Source organism: Pogoniulus pusillus, chromosome 14, assembly GCF_015220805.1.
Source record: "Pogoniulus pusillus isolate bPogPus1 chromosome 14, bPogPus1.pri, whole genome shotgun sequence".
Taxonomy (NCBI): Eukaryota; Metazoa; Chordata; class Aves; order Piciformes; family Lybiidae; genus Pogoniulus; species Pogoniulus pusillus.
The window spans coordinates 5,599,153-5,625,090 of record NC_087277.1 but is presented as its reverse complement, the minus strand read 5'-3'; the positions used below and the strand labels follow the sequence as shown (position 1 = coordinate 5,625,090).

The window sequence follows — 25,938 nt, the reverse complement described above, 5'->3', positions numbered from 1 at the left end:
GAGGTCTCTTCCAACCTGGTTGATTCTATGGTTCTATGAGATAAATTTAAAGCATAAGCAGTTTAGGGAAGACAGGTGCTACTCTTGATTCTTTAAACAAATGTAAAAATTACTGACTTAAAATTTGAATAAAAAGAAAGAAACTGTGAAATTTGCATATCTGGTTATTACTTGTTTCTCCTCGAGTAACTGCTGAACTTCTGACAGCCTTGTTTTGGAAAGTATTGTCAGAAAGAAATTTTTATGTAGTGTGATTTAATTTGAACAGCTTCTTAATTAGTGGCTGAGTTTCTACTAATTAAACTCTTTAAAGGAGCGTGTCCATTCCTGCTAAGCAGAACTCTCTGAGGCATATTCTACACACAGTCTTTGAATGGAGTTCCCATTGACATTAATAACAATTAATGAAATATAAATTAATGGCAAGCATTGAAGGATAATTTGATCTTTGGGTTTTATAATTAAGAAAAACAAGAAAAAGAGGATAAATAAATTCATATGTACCTGTCCTACAAAGGGAACACTGATTTAAAGAAACAAAGCATTTTTGTTTCCTGCAAGCAAAAAGTACACATAATTCAGAGATAATTAACAATTCAATTTCAGGCAAAGAAAAATCTTACTTGGAGAGAGACTAACACATGAGATAGCTCCCTTTGAAAAGGGCATGAGCAATACACAATGAAGATTTAAAAACATAGGATGGTGTAAAAAATTCAGTTACACTTATTTTCAGAGTACAAAGGGAAATTCAATTTTCAGTGAACAAGGAGAAATTCAATCAAATAACAAGGTGGCAAATTTGAAAGGAAACGCTTTAACATGCTCCATGTCTTTACTGAATATCAGAATGCCACTCTAGTCAACAATCTGTGAAGAGCTTAGCAAAAAATTATAACCTAGTTTGCCAATCCCTGCGTACCCTGACAGATGGCAATCTCAAGGTAACAATCTGTGGCTTTAAATGGCAGAGAGTTGGCATTAGAATGTCACATTCAATTTGAAAATAGACGCCACCTATCAAAGAAGTCTAATACAATTTTTTGGTGACATACACTCCCTCCTCCCCCCAAAAGAATAGTGCACTTATATATATTCAGAATGAAAATGCTCACAGAAAAAAAACCAAACCCTAATATATTTTACACACCACAATTTATTTTCTACTTTATTATCTAAAATTAGGAACAAAATTGCTTGAAGTGGTACAAATAGTAACATACTAGCTACTAGAATAATATTATACAAATAATGCCAGGCAATGTTTTTAGATGAGTCATATGGTATTCAACTGGAAAATGAGTTTTATTTTAGGTGGAGGTTGGTTTTTAATTAGTGCTTTAAAATGTAGTATGATTTCATAAGAATGTGTTGCTTTACGTGGGCAGTTCTTGATGAGACAGCAGTAAGAGTAAAGTAAGCACTTTTAGGCAGCGACTGTTAAAGGCATCACTAATCTTTATATTCTTCATTTCAAAGGCCAGGGAGTCTTTCTGTGACCTTTTTACAAGCCTTAAGAAATAGAGATTCAGAAAGATTACAGTTTCTTGGAAAAGATGAAAATATAAACACTGTGTAAAGGTAGAATTTTCATGTTAATATACTATGATTCATAAGAATCATACTACTCATCACTGGTCAGGCCACACCTTGAGTACTGCATCCAGATCTGCGCCTCTCAATTCAAGAGAGATGTTGAGGCACTTCAGTGTGGCCAGAGAAGGGCAATGAAGGTGGTGAGGGGCCTGGAACACAGCCCTGTGAGGAGAGGCTGAGGGAGCTGGGGGTGTTTAGCCTGCAGAAGAGGACGCTCGGGGGGACCTCAAGTTGTGCCAGGGTAGGTATAGGCTGGATGTTAGGAAGAAGTTCTTCACAGAGAGAGTGATTGGCATTGGAATGGGCTGCCCAGGGAGGTGGTGGAGGCACCGTCCCTGGGGGTCTTCAAGAAAAGACTGGATGAGGCACTCAGTGCCATGGTCTAGTTGACTGGCTAGGGCTGGGTGCTAGGTTGGACTCGATGATCTTGGAGGTCTCTTCCAACCTGGTTGATTCTATGATTCTATGATTCTATACAACTACCTGAAGGGAGGCTGTAGCCAGGTGGGGGTTGGTCTCTTCTTCCGGGCAACCAGCAATAGAACAAGGGGATGCAGTCTCAAGCTGTGCCAGGGGAGGAGGTACAGGCTGAATGTTAGGAGGAAGTTGTTGCCAGAGAGAGTGATTGGCATTGGAATGGGCTGCCCAGGGAGGTGGTGGAGTCACTGTCCCTGGAGGTGTTCAAGCAAAGCCTGGATGAGGCACTTAGTGCCATGGTCTAGTTGATTGTCTAGGGCTGGGTGCTAGGTTGTACTGGATGATCTTGGAGGTCTCTTCCAACTTGATTGATTTTGTGATTGTGTGATTCTATATCCAAAGTCCACAAGTTTATACTCATGACTCTATTTTGACATTCTGTGATGATAAATAATAATTGGAATGGCCTTGAAATTTGTAAAAAACTTAAAAGAAATCACTTTGAACAAATATGCAGGAGTCAGCTGCAGTGCTGCCTTCTCTGTAAAGCTGCCAAGCACATTTGAGGACAAGGGAACTTTGTCTGAGGACATACCACTTAGCTTGATAAAATAGTTTCAAAAATATTGTGCATTTAGGTGAGCTTTGAAGTGATGAAGATGAAAGATCTTCAACATTACTTCTCTATCGTGTCCTATCGCAAGGCTATGAAATTCATATGCAGACCCAAAGTTTATCATGTAAGAGAAACAAAACAATAGCAGCAATGAGATCATTGAATAATATTTGTATTTAATATAGTCATACAAATGAGTTTTACAGATGAGCATGTGTCATCTATTTTATATATACTATGCATAGGTGTAGTATATATATGACTATTGGATTCTTCCTTTTAATAAATGTTTTATTTCATGGCTGGTACCAGAAATCTAATGATACCTATTATATATATTCAAGGAACACCTCGTGCTCATTTTCCTATCATGCTCTACCTTTGGATATTTGTGTACATAAGCAGATGCTTAGTGGACTAACTCAGTAAGAGCTTTTCAATGTTAAGAGTTGCATAATACTCATCTGCCCACAGCTGCTATAATATCTGTCTTCCATGTTCTTCAGCAAAATCCAGTCTTGATTTATTAAAAACAGCATAAGTAATAAAAAATATGTCTTCTCCAGAATTACAGAGTAGTTCCTGTGGCAACCCAGGAGTTCCACCAAAGGGTATCTTGTATGGTACAAGATTTGATGTCGGTGACAAAATCCGATACAGCTGTGTGACTGGATATATTTTGGATGGCCACCCTCAGCTTACCTGCATAGCCAACTCTGTGAACACAGCCTCGTGGGACTTCCCTGTTCCCATCTGTAGAGGTAAGAGAAATATTACAGTGATGTTCTCAGATATATACATTAAACTTATTAATATAAGCAACTTAAAATGTGTTTCAGTTATTAAGTTTTAGACTGTGTCTCAAGGAAAAAAAAAAGCATTCTTTCAATATTTTAATCTTTGGCTCTACACATAGGATTTAGCTCAGTATATGTAGCTACTAATTTTTAAGTCAACATCCTGTTACAATTATATTTATTTTAAAATACATGCAATGAAATAAGATCTAGAAAGCTAGTAATAAGTAGAATATAAATGTCTGTGTTCAACATGTTTAAACTATGAGGCTGTAAATTTGTGATTCATTAGCATTTCTTAAGGAGTGATATTTTGTCAACCTTGAGGTCTTCAAGAAAAGCCTGGATGAGGCACTTGGTGCCAAGGTCTGGTTGACTGCATAGAGCTGGGTGCTAGGTTGGACTGGCTGATCTTGGAGGTCTCTTCTAACCTGGTTGATTCTACGATTCTATGATTCTACTGACTTGGATATTGGTCAGATGGAAGTCCGTGTTAGAGGGACTTCCACTCATTCTCAGTTAGATTTGATACCTTAAGATTTCTCTATAGTATCTAACCTGTATCATAACAAATATAGATCACATCTCCTTCACTCACATTAGAAATATAGCAGCACTAGACATTCCTCTCTTTATGGGGAAATCTTATTTTCTGAGACTATTAGGGAGAAATAATATTTGCAGAGAAGTGAAAGGAACTAACCTGATAAAATGGAGGAAATATCACTACTCTACAGAACCAAATGCAATAAAGTTAGTATTTTGATGAAACACCTTATGCCAGGGAAGTTTAAGATTCTTTTCTGGATTCACAGGTTAACTTTACAGAACACAGCATTTATATTTGTCCAAAACCACCTGATGAAGTCTGGCAGGGACTGCAAAACCTTCCAACTTAACTTACTATTCTGATTATCTATGTATCTACGTTCTATTTATGTATGTATGTATGTATCTGTAACCTATGAATGTTCCTCCATACTTCCCAGATAAATCATAACCAATAATGCAGCAAATGCACAATCAGGGCATAAAGTCAAATTCTGTTTGTGGCAATGATCATACAAAAGATCCAATGAGAATATGTTAACTTGCCCCAAACACATATTTGCTACAAAGTAGACAGCCAATGGACTTCCCTGCAGACTATTGTTCAAATTCTCAATCTGCCAATTTCAAAATGATTTGGCATATAAGTTAATACTCTTAAATGAGGAAGGAGAGGGATTTAAACCTGACACATAGTTGCATATGCTTTCTTTTCATACCTCACTTTTCAGTTTAACTTGGGGTAGACTTTGGATTTATTCCAAGGTGGTATGAAAATATGTGGTGTAAATTTGCATTTGAATTGCAAACTCTCAAAGCAGCCCTATGGTTAAACATGACATGAGTGTGTAAGCAGAAGACTATGGCATAAGAATATGAAAAACATATTTATTCTATTCATGATTGGAGAGGTTATTAGCTGAATAATGTCACTCTCTAGGGCAAAATAGAGTTGATGATTTGGAATACATTCTGAAAAAGAGGAAACAAGTTCTGTTAGATTTCAAAACTGATGTTTTGTCTATAGATTGAAGGAACTCAGACTTTTTCAGTCTATATGAAAGAGATTGAAGCAGTGACTTGATTTACAGCAGGAATTCTTGTGGAAGGAAATTTTTTTTGGGAGAAAACAGTTATTTTATGAATAGTAGCAAAGATTCAAAGGGATAGAAGATTGTTAAACAAATTACTGAAGCATAACTTAGAAATGTGATAGATACTTGATTTAAATTTTAACATCAGGCATAACAGCTAAAGGGCAAATTACTGTTAAGGTATTTTTGGTCTCTGCTCAATAAAAACTGAATTATTTTCAATAGTTCCTTCTATGAATATGTATTTGATGTCAGAAATGTCTGACTTTACATCTGACACAGAGACTTAATTTTGTCTGATGCAATTATCCAACACAGAATTCTATAGAACTTTGCTAAAGGTGATTACTCATTAATGAACTCTTTCCTCTTTCTGGCCACAGAGACTGTCTTTGATTAAACAGTCAGTGTTCCTCAGATGAATGTTTATTGTTCCAAACAAATGGTCTAAGTCAGAGAACCATGAAGCATTTCTTTTTTTGTGTTTGGTTGTTGGTTTGGGGGCTTTTGGTTTGGTTGGTTTGATTTTTTATTTGTAAATTGAACAAAGCCCTGAATATGCAACATGCTTATATGCTGTGAAGGGACTTTGTAACAGGACAAAAGGGAATAGATTGAAGCTTGAGGAGGGAAGATTTGAACTAGATATTAGGAACAAACTCTATACAGTAAAGGTGGGGAGACACTGGAATGTCAGGGAAGTTTTGGATGCCTCTTTGGAGGTGTTCAAGGCCAGATTGGAGCAACATGGGTCTAGCAGTGGAAAATGTCCCTGTCCATGACAGAGGGGTTGGACCTAGATGATCTTTAATGTTATTTCCAACCCAAACCATTCTATAAATCTGTGAATCTATGCATGTCAGGGTAGTTAAGTCTTTAGATCATCTGCTTCTTGTAGTCCAGAAGAGGTGAATTTGAGGTGTAATTTTATTTTAAATCATTCCTTTTACATTGTCTTCACTCTGAATCAAGAAATGAGGAACTGATCATACCTGTGGTTTAGCAATGTCATTCTTAAGGACAGACAGAATTTAGTTAGAATCAGCAGTGGTTCATATTGCCACAAGAATCTATACATACACTGGTATTTGGTGCTTTTTTTTAGTCACACATCTTTGATACACATTTTATTAATGAAGAAAAGAGTTATTCCTAAAATACTTCCTTTTTCTTTATCACTCTTGATAAGAAGGCAGTATTGGATATGGCACTTGGTGCCATGGTCTAGCTTGAGCTCTGTGGTAAAGGGTTGGACTTGATGATCTGTGAGGTCTCTTCCAACCCTGATAATATTGTGATTGTTTTGCAAAAGCTGTGCACATAGCTGACACTTGCTTATTTTCATATCCTGTTTCTCACTGAATTTAGTTTGAATGCATAATTTTTGTCACCTGTCATTTGCATGTTCTGACATTCGTGAAATACTGTGATTATTATTAGATTTCCTAGGAGTGAATAAACCCCACCTTAATTAAAAGAAAACTAAATTGAATTTATTGTGTTGTGGTCAATTATACTGTGCACAAACCATGACTGGTTGATAAATAAAGTCTTCTTCCCTGACACATTAATTTTGATGAGGTTGTTTTCAACAGTGAAACATGACAGCAGCTTTACCGTTATCACCTGTTCCTGAGATAGTGTTGCAGCTTGCAGTTTCCCTATGATGCAGCAAGCAAGGAATAATTTGCTGAGGCTAAAAAATAAAATTACATTAATGTAGAATATTGCCATTTTATGAGAGTTAAAACAAAAAAGGAGATTTCATAGTTGAGGAAATATTCTGATGATTTTTAAAGTTTTCCCTAGGTACAATATATAATGCAGTTTTATTTCTATTTGCAGAAGTTCTATTAGAATATTTTCACTACTGCCTCTCTATATATTTACAAAGTATTTACCACTCTGAAACTTTCATTAATACTTTTAATAAGAAGCTTTGTTTTTCCACTCATTTGAATGAACGTGCATTTTTGATCAGACAAGTGAGGAGGGGCTGAGGGAGCTGGGGGTGTGCAGCCTGGAGAAGAGGAGGCTCAGGGCAGACCTCATTGCTGTCTACAACTACCTGAAGGGAGGCTGCAGCCAGATGGGGGTTGGTCTCTTCTTCCAGGCAAGCAGCGACAGAACAAGGGGACAGATTCTCAAATTGTGCCAGAGGAGGTCTAGGCTGGATATTAGGAGGAAGTTGTTGGCAGAGAGAGTGATTGGCATTGGAATGGGCTGCCCAGGGAGGTGGTGGAGTCACCATCCCTGGAGGTGTTCAAGCAAAGCCTGGATGAGGCACTTAGTGCCATGGTCTAGTTAACTGGATAGGGATGGGTGCTAGATTGTACTGGATGATCTTGGAGGTCTCTTTCAACCTGGTTGATTCTATGATTCTATGATTAAGTGCACAGCTCACTGACAGTAGATGCCTTTTTTTCCCCCTGCTTTTTCAATTATTTATCTGGGAGGATATTGAGTTATTTTTTCATCTATTGTCATGACACTTAAAAGATGATAGAGGTTGTCATTAAATTAAACTCTGGAGATTTTTAATTCCCTTGCAGTCTATGTATATCTATACCTGCTAGTGTGTATATATATATATATACACATCTTTGATGGATTTATTCCAAACAAACAGTATTGAGATTTTTGGAAGCTCATATTTTAACAGACATTAAGTATTCATATTAGAATACTCATCTCACTGCTGAAGTGTTTTGATATTTCCTGTGTGCAGAACCCACTGAAGTGGAAAATTAATTGCAAGTCACTGGTATAATTCTGTGACTGTGTAGATACGTGAGCATGTTTCAACTGCATGAGGTAAGTTTTAGGTCAGAAATGAAAACAGAGCATCTTCAAATGAAACAAAAATAGAGTCATAGAGTGGTTTGTGTTGGAAGAGACCTCAAAGATCAGCCAGTTCCAATCTCCCTGCCATAGGCAGGACACCTCCCACTAGAACAGGTCACGCAAGACCTCATCCAACCTGGCCTTGAACACCTCCAGGGAGGGAGAAGCCACAACCTCCCTGAACAACCTGTTCCAGTGTCTCACCACCCTTGCTGGAAAGAACTTCTTCCTAACATCTAGTTTAAATCTCCCCTCTTCCAGTTTAAAGCCATGGCAGGGGGGTTGGAACTAGATGATCCTTGTGGCCCCTTCCAACCCTGACTGATTCTATGATCCTACGAAATACGATTCTGTGATTCTAACATTTCGCAAACACAAACATTTGGTTGCAGATAGGTAAATGGTTTTGTGCCAGTGTGGCAAATGGAACCTTGTAGTAGAAGTGGTAAATAAGCTGGTTCTGCCTTTGTGTCTTTACTGTGAGCTGGTCTTTGTGGGCTGTGAAGAGAAAAAAAGTCAGAGATAAAGTTCTGTGCTTGATGCCATACAGTGCATTAAGCTGTGAAACTGACAATGTACACAGAGAAAAATAGAGTGCACCAATTTAAAAGCAGGAGTAAATTATATCTCATGGGGAACAGGCAAGTTTTTGTCTGAAGCTCGTGCTTAGGTGCAGGTTATCCTTGAGAAAAGCCTCAGTGCAGCTGTGAAGAGATTGGATTAAAAAATATATTGGATTATTTGAATTGAAAAAGAAAACATAAACAGTATTGAAGATGAATTGTCACTAAGGTGTGATCAATATTTCAGAGACTATTCCACAGATCCTTTCTCTGGCATTGTAAGTCAGTAACTTATAATGGCCAACACTCTTATGGTTGATACATTAAACAAATGTAAATGGTCTACAAATGTAAATGATTCTCTCATAGAATTAGAGAAGGTAATCAAGATTCTGGGTGAAAGGGAAGAAATGATAAAAGAGGTCTACCATTTCACTGAAATAGTATAATATAAATGTGTGTTTTCAAGTAGAATGCTGTGTACTTTCAAGCAGAGCCCAGAAGCTCTGCAGAACAATACCTTGAGTGACTTCTTTAATGAAGAAAGTTACATTACATTTTGTTGCTTTGAATGTTTGCAATAAAAAAGATTTATGAGTTCTTAAATTTAATTGCCTTCAAAATGTTTAATTTTGAAGACCAATAGAATAAAGCTTTTGCTTCTATTAAAAACATTGAAATTGCTCTCTAGTACACCCTATAATACTTGTATTTTCTCATTATCTTAGTGTTATTCTCAGGATAGGATCTGATTCTTATTATCAAGGATATTTCACATGACTGTGCTTTACTCGTGTGAATAAATATATCTGAGCCTGTAGAACAGGAAATCCCTATGTGACTTTTAACATATAATCAGATCCATGGATTACCTACTACTCAAAGTTGTGGTGACATGCTGAATTAACTGAAGCTACCCTAAGTCATTACTGACACCTTGCAAATGAGTCAGTGAGTACCTCAGCCTTCTGTGCATCCTTTGTGACCAGGTCAAACACACAATGTCATAGCAACAAGATGGACGTGGCACTTGGTGCCATGGTCTAGCCTTGAGCTCTGTGGTAAAGGGTTGGACTTGATGATCTGTGAGGTCTCTTCCAACCCTGATGATACTGTGATACTGTGATATTACAACATCTAGTCTCTGTGAAATGGAACTCATTGAAAATATGCAATAATAATTATCTAACATAGTATGCATTCCTAAACCATAAGTAATTGTAAGAGTTCCAATTGCTTTAAATATGTTAGAGTCATGTCCAAAAGGTGTATTTGTTAATTTATGATAGCAAAACTCTTAGCATTACTAAGCTGTTATGATGGGAAGAGAACTGGAAGTACTTATTGTGCTCATATGTGAAAATTTACAGTGTTCAAAGAATCGTAGAATCATAGAATCAACCAGGTTGGAAGAGACCTCCAAGCTCATCCAGTCCAACCTGTCACCCAGCCCTAGCCAATCAATTAGACCATGGCACTAAGTGCCTCATCCAGTCTTTTCTTGAACACCTCCAGGGATGGCAACTCCACCACCTCCGTGGGCAGCTCATTCCAATGCCAATCACTCTCTCTGTGAAGAACTTCCTCCTAACATCCAGCCTAGACCTCCCCAACCACAGCTGGAGACTGTGTCCCCTTGTTCTGTTGCTGGTTGCCTAGAAGAAGAGACCAACCCTTTACCTGGCTACAGCCTCCCTTCAGGTAGTTGTCAATGAGGTCTGCCCTGAGCCTGATGTGCTACTGTAGTAGTGCTGAGACTTTAAAAGAAAGAAATGCTAATTTTTAGAAGGCAAGCTCAGTAAAGAAACTTACTTAACAAATTATTTTTAGTAACTATTTTTTAATCAAGACATAAATGTTCAAAGGGTGATTAAGAGATTTACAAAAGATTGAGATACACTCAACAGCTTGTGAAGCAATACAGAATATCTTAAAATGGTTTTCCTTATTTGTCTTTTCATTAGAAATGTGTCTATTCAGATCAGACTATTCATCAGAACATCAGAATCACACTTTTGTTTGGTTTACATAATTAGGTTTTGTAATTAATGCAATTAATCATGATATTTGAGGAATTTCTGTCAGTAGTGAGCAGAGCCATCCTGAGATCTTTTGGAGACTTCATTAAGAGTGGCCAAACCCCTGTGATACTGTGATATAGTCCAGAATAAAAGGATATTTGAAGTAAAGAAGTTAACATTCATCAGTGCAGCAACTGTCTTAAAAACAGACCTCTTAAATTACATCTCCAAGCAGTATACAAAGGACTGGAGAAAGCAGCAGAACGGAACTGTTTTAAACAAATGGAATTATGGTTAGAAGAAAGGAAGTATATGTAATCATTCCGGAAAAGGAACTTTTGCAGACAGTTGTAATTCACACAAAATTAAGGAAAACACAGATATAGCAATGCATTATCTTGCTGCTGCTTCTGTAAATAAGATAAAAATTAATAACAAAAGAAAAATGTTGGTACAGGGAGCAAAGAGGAAAAGAAAAAGACCAGATTATAAAGTCAAGAAATTGAATCCAATGCTTAATAAAATAAAACTTCTTGAATACCAAAATGTTTGTATTCAAGACTAAAAATTAGGACTGCTTAAAAGTGCATGGAAGTTAGAGGGGGGAGTTAATGAAAAATATGATTTTTTTCTTTTATCTCCAGTTCTCTGAAGAAATTTCTTAAGCAAAGTCATAGAAGTAAATAATACACTGACCATATTCACATATAATACTGAAATGATGCTGTGAAATTGCCCCTGGGAACAATGTAACAGTGAGAATTATACCATCAGAATTAAATCTGAAGGATAAAGATTTGTAAAGGGAGAGGAGGAACTTGGTAAACTAAAATGCTGGCTCAGGCTGCAAATTGACAGTTGGGTTTGGGAATATGTACAGTGCAATCATTAAAGCACAGTAGTAGAAGTATTCATTCCAGTCTTGCACAGGTGATTTAAGGCTAAAACTCCTAATCAAGTTTATTTGTTAGAAACCCTTACAGACTGTTTTGAGAGGTGTTAAATGTGTTCCAGTTTCACCTAGTCAATTCTGATTCATTTTCTTGTGGCATTACTGAATAAATCCTTTCTACTTATCAATTAGCATAAATAATATTTGTAAAATAATTTGAGATACTTTGAAAGTAATTAACTGGTAAATCCCAGGCTCATTAATTGAATTTGCTAAATTGCTTAATCCAACAAGCTTTTGCTCCCATGAGCTTTAAAACAGACAAGTATATTTTCCTCAGATTATTGAAATTATGATTTGATAAAACTTTCCATATCTTTCAGTTTCTACCTAAAAATATCATTTGCTTGTGTATAACTGGAAGGTTTTATGGGGCTGCTTTCTCCATTATGAACACTGCCTTCTGTTCACCACCTAGATTCTTAAGATATATTGCTTGGCCTCATGTTTGTACATGCATAGATGAGTCTTACAAAAAGGGTCACATATCTTGAAGTGCCAGGCATGGTGCTGCACGTTAATTCTGTTTGGTTTGTGCTGGTGCATACAGACTTGCAAGCATCCTAATTTCAATTATTTTAGGATTAAATTTGTGTCTTGTGTCTACCCTGCTATTTGCAGGACTACCTGCCATTTTGAACAAGGATGCTATAATGATCTTGCTATTAGCCAAATCATTTTCTCTCTGACATAAATTCCAACACTGCATATTATCTGTTTTGTGCCAGCACTGTGGTGATGGTTTACAGGCATTAGTGATTCTGTAGTCCTCTAGTCACAGAATGAATTAATGTATCCTCTGCACATTGTCAGCTCAGGAGCTGGCAAGCTTGGCAGACTCTGCTGCACTTCAGCTGTTTTCTGGCTAGGCCAGTACACAGAAATTGAGAGATATTTTAAATGTGCACAAATAATTACATTAAAAGCTGCCTTTTCTGTCATCCTCAGTATTTCACTCTTCCAACATTTCTAAATATCAGTCTTCTTATTTGTTGTATCATCATTTGCATTGCAGTTTGAAAGGTCCACATCAAGAAGTTGCTATTAAAGAGCTTTGACATCAGTATTTAGATACATTATGAACAATAGCTTGAAATTTATCAACATCTTCTGGAATCATAGCAGAACTAGTTTATGAACAGTGTCTAGGTTCTTCTGTTAGCTAGGAGCTTTCAGTTAGTGGATCAATATTACAAGTATTCATAGAAAAATATGTATAAAGTGAAGGTATAAATACAAACATTTCAAACAAACAAACTTCCTTAAGTTGATGCCTGTCATAAAACTTATAAATTGAAGAATGAAAATAGAATTCTGGATCAAAAATACATTTTTCTTTTGAGTCGTGTCACTTCACTTCATCTGTTTATTTAAGGAATTCTGAAGCAACCTGTTCCTATCTAAGTATAACATTTATCATAACTATCTACAAAGATTTCATGTTGTTACACTGCTATTTCAGCTTCATGTGAAAATCAAAGGCAAACCAAAATAGCATATGAGGATAAATGAACTGATTAAGTCACAGATACATCTTAGCAGGTTGGTAAATAGTCAACATATAATTTTCAAAGTCTTGTGACATCCCCCCCAGAGGCTGCAAATCTGTGTGCAATTTATTTTGCAACACTATAGATTAAAAAGTCAGAAGACAATTGACCGTATTTAATGTGAACAAATATTTACTAATAGGCAAAGTAGAACTGTGGGAACCGAAGTCTTTTGTAGACTTTGTAAATGAGGGTCACATAAAGAACATTTTGCAGAGCTGCCCAATGTGGATGAGTATAAAAGTCCATCTGAGAATAAGCCTAAAGTGCAGGATGCCCCAAAGAAAGTATAGAACTCAGGACAGTCCTATCTTAAGGCACAGATGTCAGAGAGCTATTTGCAAATACCTGAAAAGCCATGGGTTGTGTTTCAGGACTAAACTCCACTGACAGTATTCTAGGTATAACCTGTGTGATGAGATGGTTTTCACACTTGAAGTAAGTCTAACATTTTGTACATGGATATGTGTACATGCAGATGATGTCTTTCAATAAATATGCACATAAAGACATAAAAAATAAGAGTATTCTTACTGAGCTTCTGTAGAAAAAGCAATGCTGTGCTGTTGTTGTAGCTTATCTTGACACCAAATATGTTAGATGGCTCAGTTCAATTCACTTTGAGTAGATTTAGGAGGCTTTTTGCAGGCCCATTGTGTACTATATTGCTTTTCTGTTTCTTTCTATCTATATTATTTAATTTCTTATCTACCTATCTACTTCATTTTATATAAGTTTATATAGTCAAACTTTTTGCAGTTGTAGAATTGGTGTAAGTCAACCTAAAGCATTACTTTCTCCTTCTGTGTAGGGTAGTCAAAAGTCATATTGTTTCCTTTCCTTTATGAAATGTTTCCTATATACTTCTATGACAATATAAGTTTGGTGTTAAGTGAGGAGTTGTACTTAAACACATAGAACAAGTTGTTGCTAGACAGTTAGGAAGTCTTGCATTATTTGCTCATCAGTTCCTTAGAGGAATTCTATCCAGCCCATTGACAGGGTTTCCATGGAAACAACCACCTTATTAGAGCCTCCAAGAAGTCCTGTCTTTTCCCACTTTTTCTTTAGCTAGTTTGTATTGTGCATAGGCATTTCATTGCAAATGATGCAGTAAATAGAATAATTTCATCCTCTCATTAAATGGAATATATTGCTTTCTATAATAAGCTCTGAAATTCTGTGGACCAAATGTTCTGTCCTTCTGCTGCTGCCCTAATTTTAGGCAGTTTTACATCAGGAGAGAATATGGACATTTGATTACCAAGGATGAAAGAGGGAAAATGACCAAAACTGTTTTCTGTTGAATTTCCTTTTTCTATTGGTTAAGGAAAAAAAAAAAAAAAAAAAAAGAAGAATAAAAGTCAACTTCCATTTGACTTACAGCAGCTTAGTAATTTATTTACTCCATCTGTGAATTTCCATAGTTGGTAAGTTGTATTAACACTCAGAGCATGGAAGGTTTTCTTGGACTGAAATGTTTGCATTTAAATATTTTTGCTGGGTTCTTAATGATATGTATGAAACAGAGATGTTTGATGGCAGCTGCAGAGAAAAAAACAATACTTGCAAAAAACAATACTGCTGAGAATAATTTTTGAGAAAACATTTTAATAAAAGATTAATTCCATCAGGATAGCAGTAAATAAAGTGTTAAATCTACCTTTGTAATGGAAACAAAGCTGTATTAGCTTAGTAATAGAAGCATCATATCTAGTGGGAGATGTCCCTGCCTACGGTTGGCGGTTGGAGCTAGATGATCCTTGAGGTCCCTTCCAACCTAGACCATTCTATGATTCTATGATTCTCTCCTGTTACAGGATTCATGAAAAATAAGAGTTTAAGGAAATCTGCCTTTATAAAAAAGTTATTTCTCAGATCTACCTTTCTTCTCATGATAATTCTTTTTTATTTGTAAAACCACCACTTAACATTTTTCTGTTCATTTTATGATAGTTCTCCAAATGTTTAGAAGCTAGGAAGGCTGTTTAGTGACTAAAGAGTTAAAATGCTACCTGTAAGATCAGTATAAGTGAAGCTACAAATCTGGGTGGTGTTTAGCTGGACTTGAAATGGGTGAAACTTAGTAAGAGATTCCTTCAAACATCTTCTGTATAGAAGTCTACATGTTAATTATTGTCTATACTGTATGTATCGACACAAAGGAGACAAAAGACACCTATGGTCTGGACAATGTTCACTGTTAAAATAATGGATTGTATCATGACATCACATAAGTTGGAAGGGACCTCTGGAGGCCTCTAGTCCAAGTCAACCTTTTGCTTAAAGCAAGGTCAACTACAAGAAGTCACCTAGGGCTATATACAGATGAGTTTTGAATATCTCCAAGGCTGGAGACTCCACTTGGCTCCAGTGTCTATCCTCACTCATCACATTCTTTTTTCTTTTTCCTTACATTGAATCATAGTTTCCCACATTCCAGCTTGAGTTCATTCTCTCTTGTCCTTTTGCTATGCATCTGTTAGAAGAAGCTGACTCCATTTTCTCTATTTTCCTGCTAGTCAGTTGAAGAGAACAGTAAGATCTCCCCCAAAACTTCTCATATCCATCCTGAACAGCTTTCTTTCATTTCTTTCAGCTTCTCTTCATATCATATAGTCCTGACCCCAAATCACCTTGTCAGACCTCTGGTCAACTCAATCTAGTATGCTTATGTCTCTTTTTCAAAAGCAACTCATGGATGGAGATTGAAGACAGAGTGGACAAAGTCCTCTTCAGACACTGGCCACTGAAAAAGAGAGATTGACCCTCGTGATCCCTCGGCTTTATACTGAACAGGGTGTGTGTAGAATGGAATCCCTTCTTGGTCGTTTTAGTGTTATCTGGCCTGTCCATTCCTCCCTGGAGATGTGACTTTTAACTCTGCACCCCCACATACTTCACAAGGTTTAGCAGTGACCTTGGCCTGCATACCAGTCCTTGGCACTAACTGGAAACATCAATTACCACCACTTAAAGCAGACACTGGCTGCTAACACATGTTGTTAAATTCAGAAAGTGCAGTTACTTAGAAGAGGCTGATCTGAGAAGTAAAATCATCAGAGTTAGTTCTGTCCTAACTCAAACCAGGACAAAGTTCTGCTTGAAAAAACTTCTTTGTACATCCCTCAAGCAGAACATTGATATTCTTATTTCTAAGTGCTTCTGGGGTGTAAAAATCTTTTCCTTCAAGTTCCAATTTTAGGTTTTTTGGTTTTTTTTTTCAAATTTGAACGTATCTGTGAACTTTTCAAATGCAACCAGACTTAATTTAAGTTCGATAAATTTTGGCAAAGAAGATAACAGAGCTGCCAAAGCAGACATCGTAAATTGGCTGAGAAAATGTCTTCAGAGGAGGTTAAGTCCTGTTTCTCTCTTCTGGTGATGCAGTAGTCACAGAGCATATTCAGGAAGGCTGAATTTTAAGGTCTCTGCATAATTAAGCAACTAACTTGAGTCTGAAATCTTGAAAACATCTTATTATCCTTAGGCATTTAGTGGTGGGATAAAAAGACAGATTCTTGTAGATACTGCAGAAATAAACACAACTGTGTTGCAGAAATTGTGCTCCCTGCTTTGCATGGTGCACACTAACAACACACCCTGTTGGTTTGTATTTTTCTTCAGTTCATAAAAGTAAATTATTTCAAGCTGCATGCTTCCTGTAAGCCAGTTGTCATGAGACAAAAGGGCTAGACAATGGAAATTATGACAGGCTCTTCTGCTAAGATCTGAATGTATACTGAATGTAATGTAGAGATTTAAGAGTTAGTTCCATGAAGTTTACATAAAAAGGAGATTCAAGTGGTCTCATTCCACAACTTTTATAGCAAAGATAAAAGTGATTGAGGATGTTTTCTCCATCAGATGGTGTAAAACTTAAAGTTGAGTCTCTTGTTCTGAAGAAGAAGTCCCAACTTTGAATATCAGGCCAAGAGGGCTGAAAAATCACACAAAGGGAAATATTCTTCCCCCCCTGATCCTCCTCTGATACTATACTAGATTATGTGCAGTTAAGTATTCAAAATAGTAAGTTAATTCCATCAACACACATTCCTCTTTTCTATTTCTCAGTTTGTTTCTGTGGTGGTGTTCTTTTCTGTCTCCAAGCTATCATAGAAATTAGATGAGAACTTATTTTGGGACCTGAGGAGGTCATCAAATAGAACACACTTCACAAGTTTGGCTTTGAAGGCAGGTGTATTTGCTTTAGGGTATTGTTCAGCTCACCTTTGAAATTCTTCAAGGATGGAAGTTCCACAGCCTCTCTAGGTAACCTGTTATCAAAATCACCCACTATATTATTAAAATGTTCTTCTGTCAACCCTTACATTTTTCTATTTCTCTCCCCATCATCTTTGACAGGAAGGAGAGAGTGAGTGAATGGCTGGATGATGTTTATTGCTGGTTGGAGTCAAATCATGGCAATCTCAAACAGCAGTTTATTTTACTCCTGATGTCTAAATGGAATATACTAATTTACTATTTCATAGAATCATAGAATCATCCAGATTGGAAGAGACCTCCAAGCTCATCCAGTCCAACTTAGCACCCAGTCCTATCCAATTAACTAGACCATGGCACTAAGTGCCTCATCCATCCTTTTCTTGAACACCTTCAGGGATGGCAACTCCACCACCTCCCTGGGCAGCCCATTCTAAAGGCAAATCACTCTCTCAATTTCTGACCACTGCCCCTTCTCTTTTTGCTGTGGACCCTGGGAAAATGTCTGACTGCATTTTCTTCCACAGTCCCTTTTTAGGTAGTCAAAGGTTGGATATTCTCCCCAAATAAGTAAAATTTACTGAAATGTTTTAAGCTGTATTTTCTTTACTGCATGTTTAAACTAATTTTTCTGTCTGAATTTGATCCCCAAAATAATGAATGAAATTTAAAATAAAGAAGTTTTTTGTAAGTATAGTAAACATACTTTACAGCATTCTTTCATAGATATAAATGTTTGTTTGAAGACATATTGAAATCATTATGAGGAGGAAGCATACTTTGTATATGACTACAGCAAAGAATTTATTGCTAGTGTAATTTCAGCCATAGAATCATAGAATCAGCCAGGTTGGAAGAGCCCTCCAAGGTCATCCAGTCCAACCTATACCCCAGCCCTATCCAGTCAACTAGACCATGGCACCAAGTGCCTTAATAGTTTAGTCATTATTTATCTGGATCTGAGTGTTTCAGGAGAAAAAAAATACCAAAAAGAGTGACTTAGAGTTGTTATACAATGGTTTGAGTGTGTTATGTCAGCACCCACAGTAAAATAAGCCTGCATAGAAATTTCCTAACTCCCAGGCTTAAGTGTCATGGAACTAGCTAAGGACTTGGTCCCACCCTGTGGTTTTAGTTACAAATTAGATAAAGAATTCACACTGTAGCTATTGTTCAGATTTATGGGGTGCCCAGGGAGGTGGTGGAGGCACCGTCCCTGGAGGTCTTCAAGAGAAGACTTGATGAGGCACTTAGTGCCATGGTCTAGTTGACTGGATAGGGCTGGGGGATAGGTTGGACTGGATGATCTTGGAGGTCTCTTCCAATCTGCTTGATTCTATGATTCTATGATTTTAGCACATCCAAATTTGCCTCATAGTTGTGAAGTGTCCTAGGAAAAGTAAGTGGGAATATTGGAAAAGAATATATATTTCACCATCTATTCAGAGTCTTAGACTCTTTCCATCAGGATGTACATGGATATGAACAAAGCTGCTTGTGGTAGGACGATGGTTGTACTGTGTTTCCCCTTCAGGTCACCACACAAAAGGACAAACATCATATTGACTATAGGGAGTGATTTCAGATTTTATTCTTATCTCTAAATCCAAAAGAAGTAAAAAAACACTGTTCATAGCTTGTCTCTGATAGGTAAATACATGTTCTAGATCCAGGAAAGAAGGATACTATGAAGGCATGTAGCTTTCTTTGGCAAAGTCTGATTGTTTGGTTTGGTTTTGTTCTTGTTTTGCTTTTGCATATCTCAAATGTGTTGGTTGTTGAAGCTTGCTTTTGATGCAAGTCCCATAAGGCAAACTCATAAGATTAAAGGTAGAATGTGAAATTAGACCACGTCTATCATATAGCCTGGTCAAATGGTTCTGTCTGTTAAGTATTTGGAGATTTTTGAATAACAACAAGTTTTTTCTAACAGATACTTATCAACTTAACTGTTAATTGATTATTTCAGGCAACAAAATACGTTCTGTAAAATTGTAATCAGGTATTATTAATAAATTAATTTTTAAAATATAAATTGGTAAGATGATGGACTTGATAATAGAGCAGACATTAGGAATTTTAATATCACAGGCAAGAGAAACTTAGAAGTCATTAAGAGTTTAAGAGGTGCAGGGATCTGCTCAAGAGAAGTCCAACAGAGGGCTAGGAGGATGATTAGGGGATGAACACTGCTGGAGGAGGAGAGACTGTTTAGTCTGTTTAGTCTGGAGAAGAGAAGACTGAGAGGGAATTTAATAAACGTTTATAACTATCTGAAGGCTGGGGATCAGGAGAGGGGGGACAGGCTCTGCTCACTTGCTCCCTGGGACAGGACAAGGAGCAATGGATGGAAGCTGCAGCACAGGAGGTTCCAGCTCAACACAAAGGGGAACTTCTTTACTGTAAGGGTGACAGAGCACTGGAACAGGTTCCGGAGAGAGGTTGTGGAGTCTCTTTCTCTGGAGATTTTCAAGGGCTGTCTGGATGTATTCCTGTGTGACCTGAGCCAGATTGTCTGGTCCTGCTCTGGCAGAGGTGGTTGGACTCAATGATCATTTTGAGTCCCTTCCAACCCCTAACATCCTGTGATCCCATTCAATTGAAATTCGGTTTTTATTTCATGTTACTATTTCATTAAAACAGTCAGCTGCTGCACAGCATTTTTAACCCTTTCTTAGGCATGTTACCACAAAGGTGCCACTGGCATTGCTAATTGCCTTTTATTTGGCAATATATATTTGGGAAGACCTTTGAGCTGTCTGGGACAGCCTCCTCAAGTCATTGTGCTCTCTTTGGACATCCACTCTGTACAATCTTTGATATGTCCTCAAAGGTACCTGTACTATTCTTCCAGTGTTCCTCTTTGGGCTTGCTCCTGACAACTTTGGTGGCTTCTCTGTGCCTCCCAGCTGTGACTAACCTGAGGCAGTTCACCACCTCCTTTCACACAGGCTACATCTGCAGCACCCTTGCCAGTTTTGCCCAACACAAACACAGTGCTTTGGGTGGATACAACCTGTGTAGACATTGGTAGTATCTTTTCTATTACACAGACAACTTTCGTGGTTCTATTTGAAAAAGGGCAGACCAGGATGCAATTTATTCTGTTTAACTGCTGCTAGAGCACCTTTTAAGCTTCCTCACCATTTTAGCTGCAGACACTATTACTTGATTCTTTTCCTGGCTGTCAAATCTGTACAACTTTTGCAGCTATACTGAGCATAGAAGTGCAAAGCGAAGGATCTGAAGATGTCAATCATGTCAATTTATAATCATCCTTGGGTTTATTTTGAATTTCAAATCTGTGAATTTTACAAATTCAATCACAAAGCCATAGAAAAGACTTCCATATGTCCTGGAGAAAAGTTTTATGTCCCTCTGCTCAAAACCTGCGTGAATTTCATTTCAGTCATTAACAGCAAATCTTCTGCAAGCCTGTCCTTAAAGATTTTCAGTTGATGGCTGCTTTGCAATCATTTACATTTTAATTCTGAAATCTGAAAGGTTATTCTACAGAGAAGTTATGAGGAAAGGCTGACATTTTTTGTTATTGCAGGCTTGTAGAAAAAGCCACCATACCAATGGTTCTCAGAGGTTATATACGTATCTTTTAAGGATATTTTTCTACATTTTAGAATGTTATCAGAATATTAAGTTAAAATACACACAATATGAATTTTATGCTGCTCTCTGTACTTTAAAGTTCCATTAATTTTTTTCTCTGCCTCTGGGCATTATATTTGTTTCATTGTGATTAAGTTAAAGTAATTACATAACTGTCTTTTTTTATTTAGTGGGGCAAAAGCACCACTGCCAATGGGTCTTGCTAAACTAAGTGAAGAGGTCTTTCAACTAGGTTTCAGGCTTGGTGGCCAAAACTTGCAGGTTTAATGTGAGGCAGGGGAGAGGCACACAAGGGACAGGGTGCTGAGGGATTTTATTGACTGCTTTCTGAGGAAGTGATGCGATCGCAGACACATCTCAAGTGCTTGTACACAGAGAGCGCAGAGGGAACTCCGCTGGAAAATGGCTTTCCTTATGGAGCCACTTAAAGATAATTTTATGACCATGTAATCTGTTACTGTATTTATTTGCAAATTTCATGATTGGGTTATCATACTATAGACTTTTAAAACTGATCTTTGTGGCTTAAGAGGCTTTCCACTGCAGACAGTGAAGTTTGCTTTTTGCTGCTTGTCTGTAGAACAGACAAGAAAGAAACTTAATGAGAAGCATGTAAGAAGCACACTTTAAATTGTGGGGGTTTGTTTGTAAGTCTGTGTGTTTGTGGTTTTGCTTTTTGGTTTGTTTCTGTTTTGGGGGTTGTTGGGTATTTTTGTTTGGCTTTTTTTTGTTTGTTTGTTTTTGTTTGTCTGTTTGTTTTTGTTTTAAATGAAAGCAGTGCATAGGACATGCAGAAAATTGCAAAGCTGGAGTGTAAGTAAGAGCGTTGCATTAAACACTGGCCAAGCATGACATTGGAAATGTGTGAAAGTTGCTGATGGATAACCAGCAAATGCAGACTTGTGGAAAATTAAGTTCCAACTGTGTTATGTTTCTCAATGTTGTACTCTGTAAAAAAAAACAAACAATCAGACTATATAAAAATGTCTACCTCTAAAGGGAAAAACTCTAAGCATTCTCAGCTTGATAAAAAATGGTCATTGTTACATTAATTAGTGATGGCTAAAACAACAGTGACACAAGAATATGTGGACATAGTAGCAGCCAAAGCTGTTTATTGCTATAGCTGCAGTCTTTTTTATATGCCACTCTATGGATTGTGGCAACTCTAGAAGTTGTGGAATACAAAGATGGGATAAAATATTAGGGTTTTAACATTCTTATTGGATAACACTGAGGTGTTGGCTATCTTGGCACAGACTGCTTTCAGTTCTTTGTTTTAAATTTGCTGTGCTTCTATACAAATGGAACATAAGGTGACCATACCAGTTTACTATGTTTCTAACCTTAATCTCCCTGTGTCAAGGGTACACAGGGATGTGCTCTAGCTGTCTCCCTTCCTCGGTTTCCCACAATTACCACAGTATCACAGTATCACCAAGGTTGGAAGAGACGTCTCAGATCATCAAGTCCAACCCTTTACCACAGAGCTCAAGGCTAGACCATGGCACCAAGTGCCACGTCCAATCCTGCCTTGAACAGCTCCAGGGACGGCGACTCCACCACCTCCCCAGGCAGCCCATTCCAGTGTCCAATGACTCTCTCAGGGAAGAACTTTCTCCTCACCTCCAGCCTAAATTTCTCCTGGCACAGCTTGAGGCTGTGTCCTCTCGTTCTGGTGCTGGCCACCTGAGAGAAGAGAGCAACCTCCCCCTGGCCACAACCACCCCTCAGGTAGTTGTAGACAGCAATAAGGTCACCCCTGAGCCTCCTCTTCTCCAGGCTAACCAATCCCAGCTCCCTCAGCCTCTCCTCGTAGGGCTGTGCTCAAGGCCTCTCCCTAGCCTCGTCGCCCTTCTCTGGACATGCTCAAGCATCTCAATGTCCCTCCTAAACTGGGGGGCCCAGAACTGAACACAGTACTCAAGGTGTGGTCTAACCAGTGCAGAGTACAGGGGCAGAATGACCTCCCTGCTCCTGCTGACCACACCATTCCTGATGCAGGCCAGGATGCCACTGGCTCTCTTTATTGTCAGTAAGTAATTGTTATAGATATGTTTGGAAACTTTCAATAAAGGCACCTACTGAAAACATAAAAACCTCTCCTAATTAATGAGCAGAGGGCTGATATCTAGATTAGATTATTTTATTTTCTTTCCTTTTATTTTAATTATTATTTGGGCTAAACCTCTGACAGACTTTTATAAAAGAAAACCAGACCCAATATCCTTGGGAAAGAATCTACCTTCAGATTGAGATATGCTTGTATAAATGAAGTTATAGCTAAGATAACATACTGCCTTTTTTGATAGACAATATTTCCTTTCACAGACCAGGTTACTGCCTGGAGGGGATAAACTCATTTCTTTACCTTTTACTTATGAAAGTGATTGATTAAAAATCTTATGTAGCAAACACTGGTAGAGTTTTAAAACAAAACTTCTGTTTATGGGGATTTTTGTTTGGGTTTTGTGTGGGTTTTCTTTCTTTTTTTAAATTTTCTTTTAGAATTGTTCTAGTGTGAGCCTAGCTGGGATATTTGAGTGAGAGGAATTAGGTTATAGGCTGTGAAAAGGAAACAATGGTGATGTCTACTGCACTCACAGGCTCACTGAGATGTATAAAAACAAGAACACAAACATAGATAACAGAGTTGCTCTCTGGCTTTGGCTGCCTGCACTTCTCTCTCTCTAACCTCTGCTGTCTGTGTAACTAATCTGTGTGCTTCCTAATCCCCCTGGATGATTCTCCTAACTCACCTTGAACCTAAGGCAAAGTCGGGGATAAGACAAGGAGCAATGGGTGTAAGTTACAGCAAAAGAGGTTCTGCCTCAACGCAAGGGCGAACTTCTTTACTGTAAGGGTGACAGCACTGGCACAGGCTCCCCAGAGAGGTTGTGGAGTCTCCTTCTCTGGAGACTTTCAAGGCCTGTCTGGATGTGTTCTTCTGTGATCTGTGGTAGATAGTGTTGTCCTGCTCTGGTAGGGGGGTTGGACTCCATGATCTCCTTGGGTCCCTTCCAACCCCTAACATCCTGTGAGCCTGTGATAAGGTAGAGGGATGGAAAGAAGGTGGAAGGGTGGTCGAGAGCCCCTCCTGGGGACTCAGGTTTCTGGGAGGGCTGTTGTGTTTCTATATTACTTTCTAACTTGTGTATTTCTGTCTATAGCTGTATAGATTGTAAATATCTGCTTGTATATCCTGCTAAGCTGTAAATATAAAGCTTCATTCTTTAATTTCCAGCTGCTGAGTCTAGTCTGGGTGATTTTCTGAAGTGTATGGGGGGGCGGGTAACACCCAAACCATCACAAGATTAATGATTAAGGCTAACGGATTCTGATTTGGGAAAATCTTTAAAAGCATTGTCTGTGTAATTAATTTCCATTCTGTTTTGTTGCATCAAATAATTCTCAACTATTTCAGAGGGATGTGAAAAGCAAAACTTTTCATTCAGGAACATATGAAAATTCGTAGAGATATACTTCACTTTCCACATCATTACTTTATTAATGGAGGTGGTTAATTTGTTTTTGATCTATGATAAATATGTTTTAACAGTGAATATGATTTTTGAAGGCCCTAATTTTCGTCAGCTGCCCATAAAATCTGAGCAGTTAGATGTCATTAGTTAAGGTGGCAGAGGAGACTCAAGATTCTGTAGAATCACAGAATGTTAGGGGTTAGAAAGGACCTCAAAAGATCATCTAGTCCAACCCACCTACAGTGCAGTCTCACCCAGAGTGGGTCACACAGAACACATCCTGGCTGGTGCTGAATGTCTCCGGAGAAGGAGACTCCACAACCTCTCTGGGCAGCCTGTTCCAGTGTTCTGTCCTCCACGGTGAGGTTGTTTTTCCTTATGTTTATGTGGAATATTGGAGTTTCTATAGACACAGCCATATGTGTCTATATGTGTCTATATGCTATATCAAACCAGGAAAATTAGAATCATAGAATCATAGATTCACCCAGGTTGGAAGAGACCTCCAAGATCATCCAGTCCAACCTAGCACCCAGCCCTGTCCAATCAACTAGACCATGGCACTGAGTGCCTCATCCAGGCTTTGCTTGAACACCTCCAGGGACGGTGCCTCCACCACCTCCCCGGACAGCCCCTTCCAATGGAAAATCACTCTCTCTGTGAAGAACTTCCTCCTGCATTAGTTTTTCAGCACACTAAATGAATCAGTAGTTAATGCTGTGTTCCAGTTTGGGTCCACAACCCTACCTGGGACTGGAGGACAGAACTGACTCTTACTCCTTTCCAGGAGTAAGAATGAGGATACTGCACACTGATTGGGAGTTTAAAGAAAATATCTGTTTACAGGAGCATATATACAAAAGGTAATCAGGTAGAATAAATAGGAGGAAAAAAAAACCAAAAGCCAAGTAATAAGCCCAAACTGGCCTTCTAGTATCCTCCATCTCTTCCATCCTCAGTTGGTCTCAGGGTAGGCCAAAAACGCCCTCCTCAACTGGGGCCTACAAGGCCTCAGTGGCTCAGTTCCCTGCCAGCCATGTCCCCCATGAACTATCCGATAAGAGAGTGCTGTTCCCAGAGCAAAGCGAAGGGAAGAAAGGCAAGGAAGAGAAGGGGCAGAGATCAGTCAAGCACTCTTTTGAGCTGTGATACCAGAAGATGGAATAGAATAACAATATTACAACAACCTGGGGTGAGCAGATCCCTCCTGCTGGCATGGACCTCTGTCCCTATGGTTTTGTTAAGGGAGACCTAGGATCCTTCAAACTACCACACTTATGTTACATTCTTCTGAGCAGCACTGGAATTTCGTAAAGAATGGATTGCTTCTTAATGTAAAGATCTATTATAATATTTAGTTGAAAGGTAGTTATTAATGTCTATGCTTAAGAGCAATAATTAATGACTGTAAAATGCTTTAGAGGTGATAGACTGCTGAGTCTTTTCGATTGCTTAGCTAATTTTCTGAAATAAGACTGTCTAAAATTTGTCAGAGCAGGCAAGAATATGTCCATGATTGTACCTGAGCTACACTGTAAAGAATATGCCATGAATTTTGTGCAATCTCTGCAGCAAAGATCAAGGTATACAGGTATTACTGCAGGCCCTC

At 38.1% G+C, this 25,938-nt stretch overlaps 1 protein-coding gene across 1 annotated transcript in view; it reads left to right on the top strand.

Annotated features, from left to right (window-relative positions):
- Positions 1-25,938, top strand: part of CSMD3 (CUB and Sushi multiple domains 3) — a 483,827-nt gene that overhangs the window by 124,273 nt on the left and 333,616 nt on the right. The window contains exon 4 of the mRNA XM_064154172.1: positions 3,196-3,390. Within this exon, the coding sequence (XP_064010242.1) occupies positions 3,196-3,390 (195 nt within the window). The remainder of the gene's footprint in view (positions 1-3,195; positions 3,391-25,938) is intronic.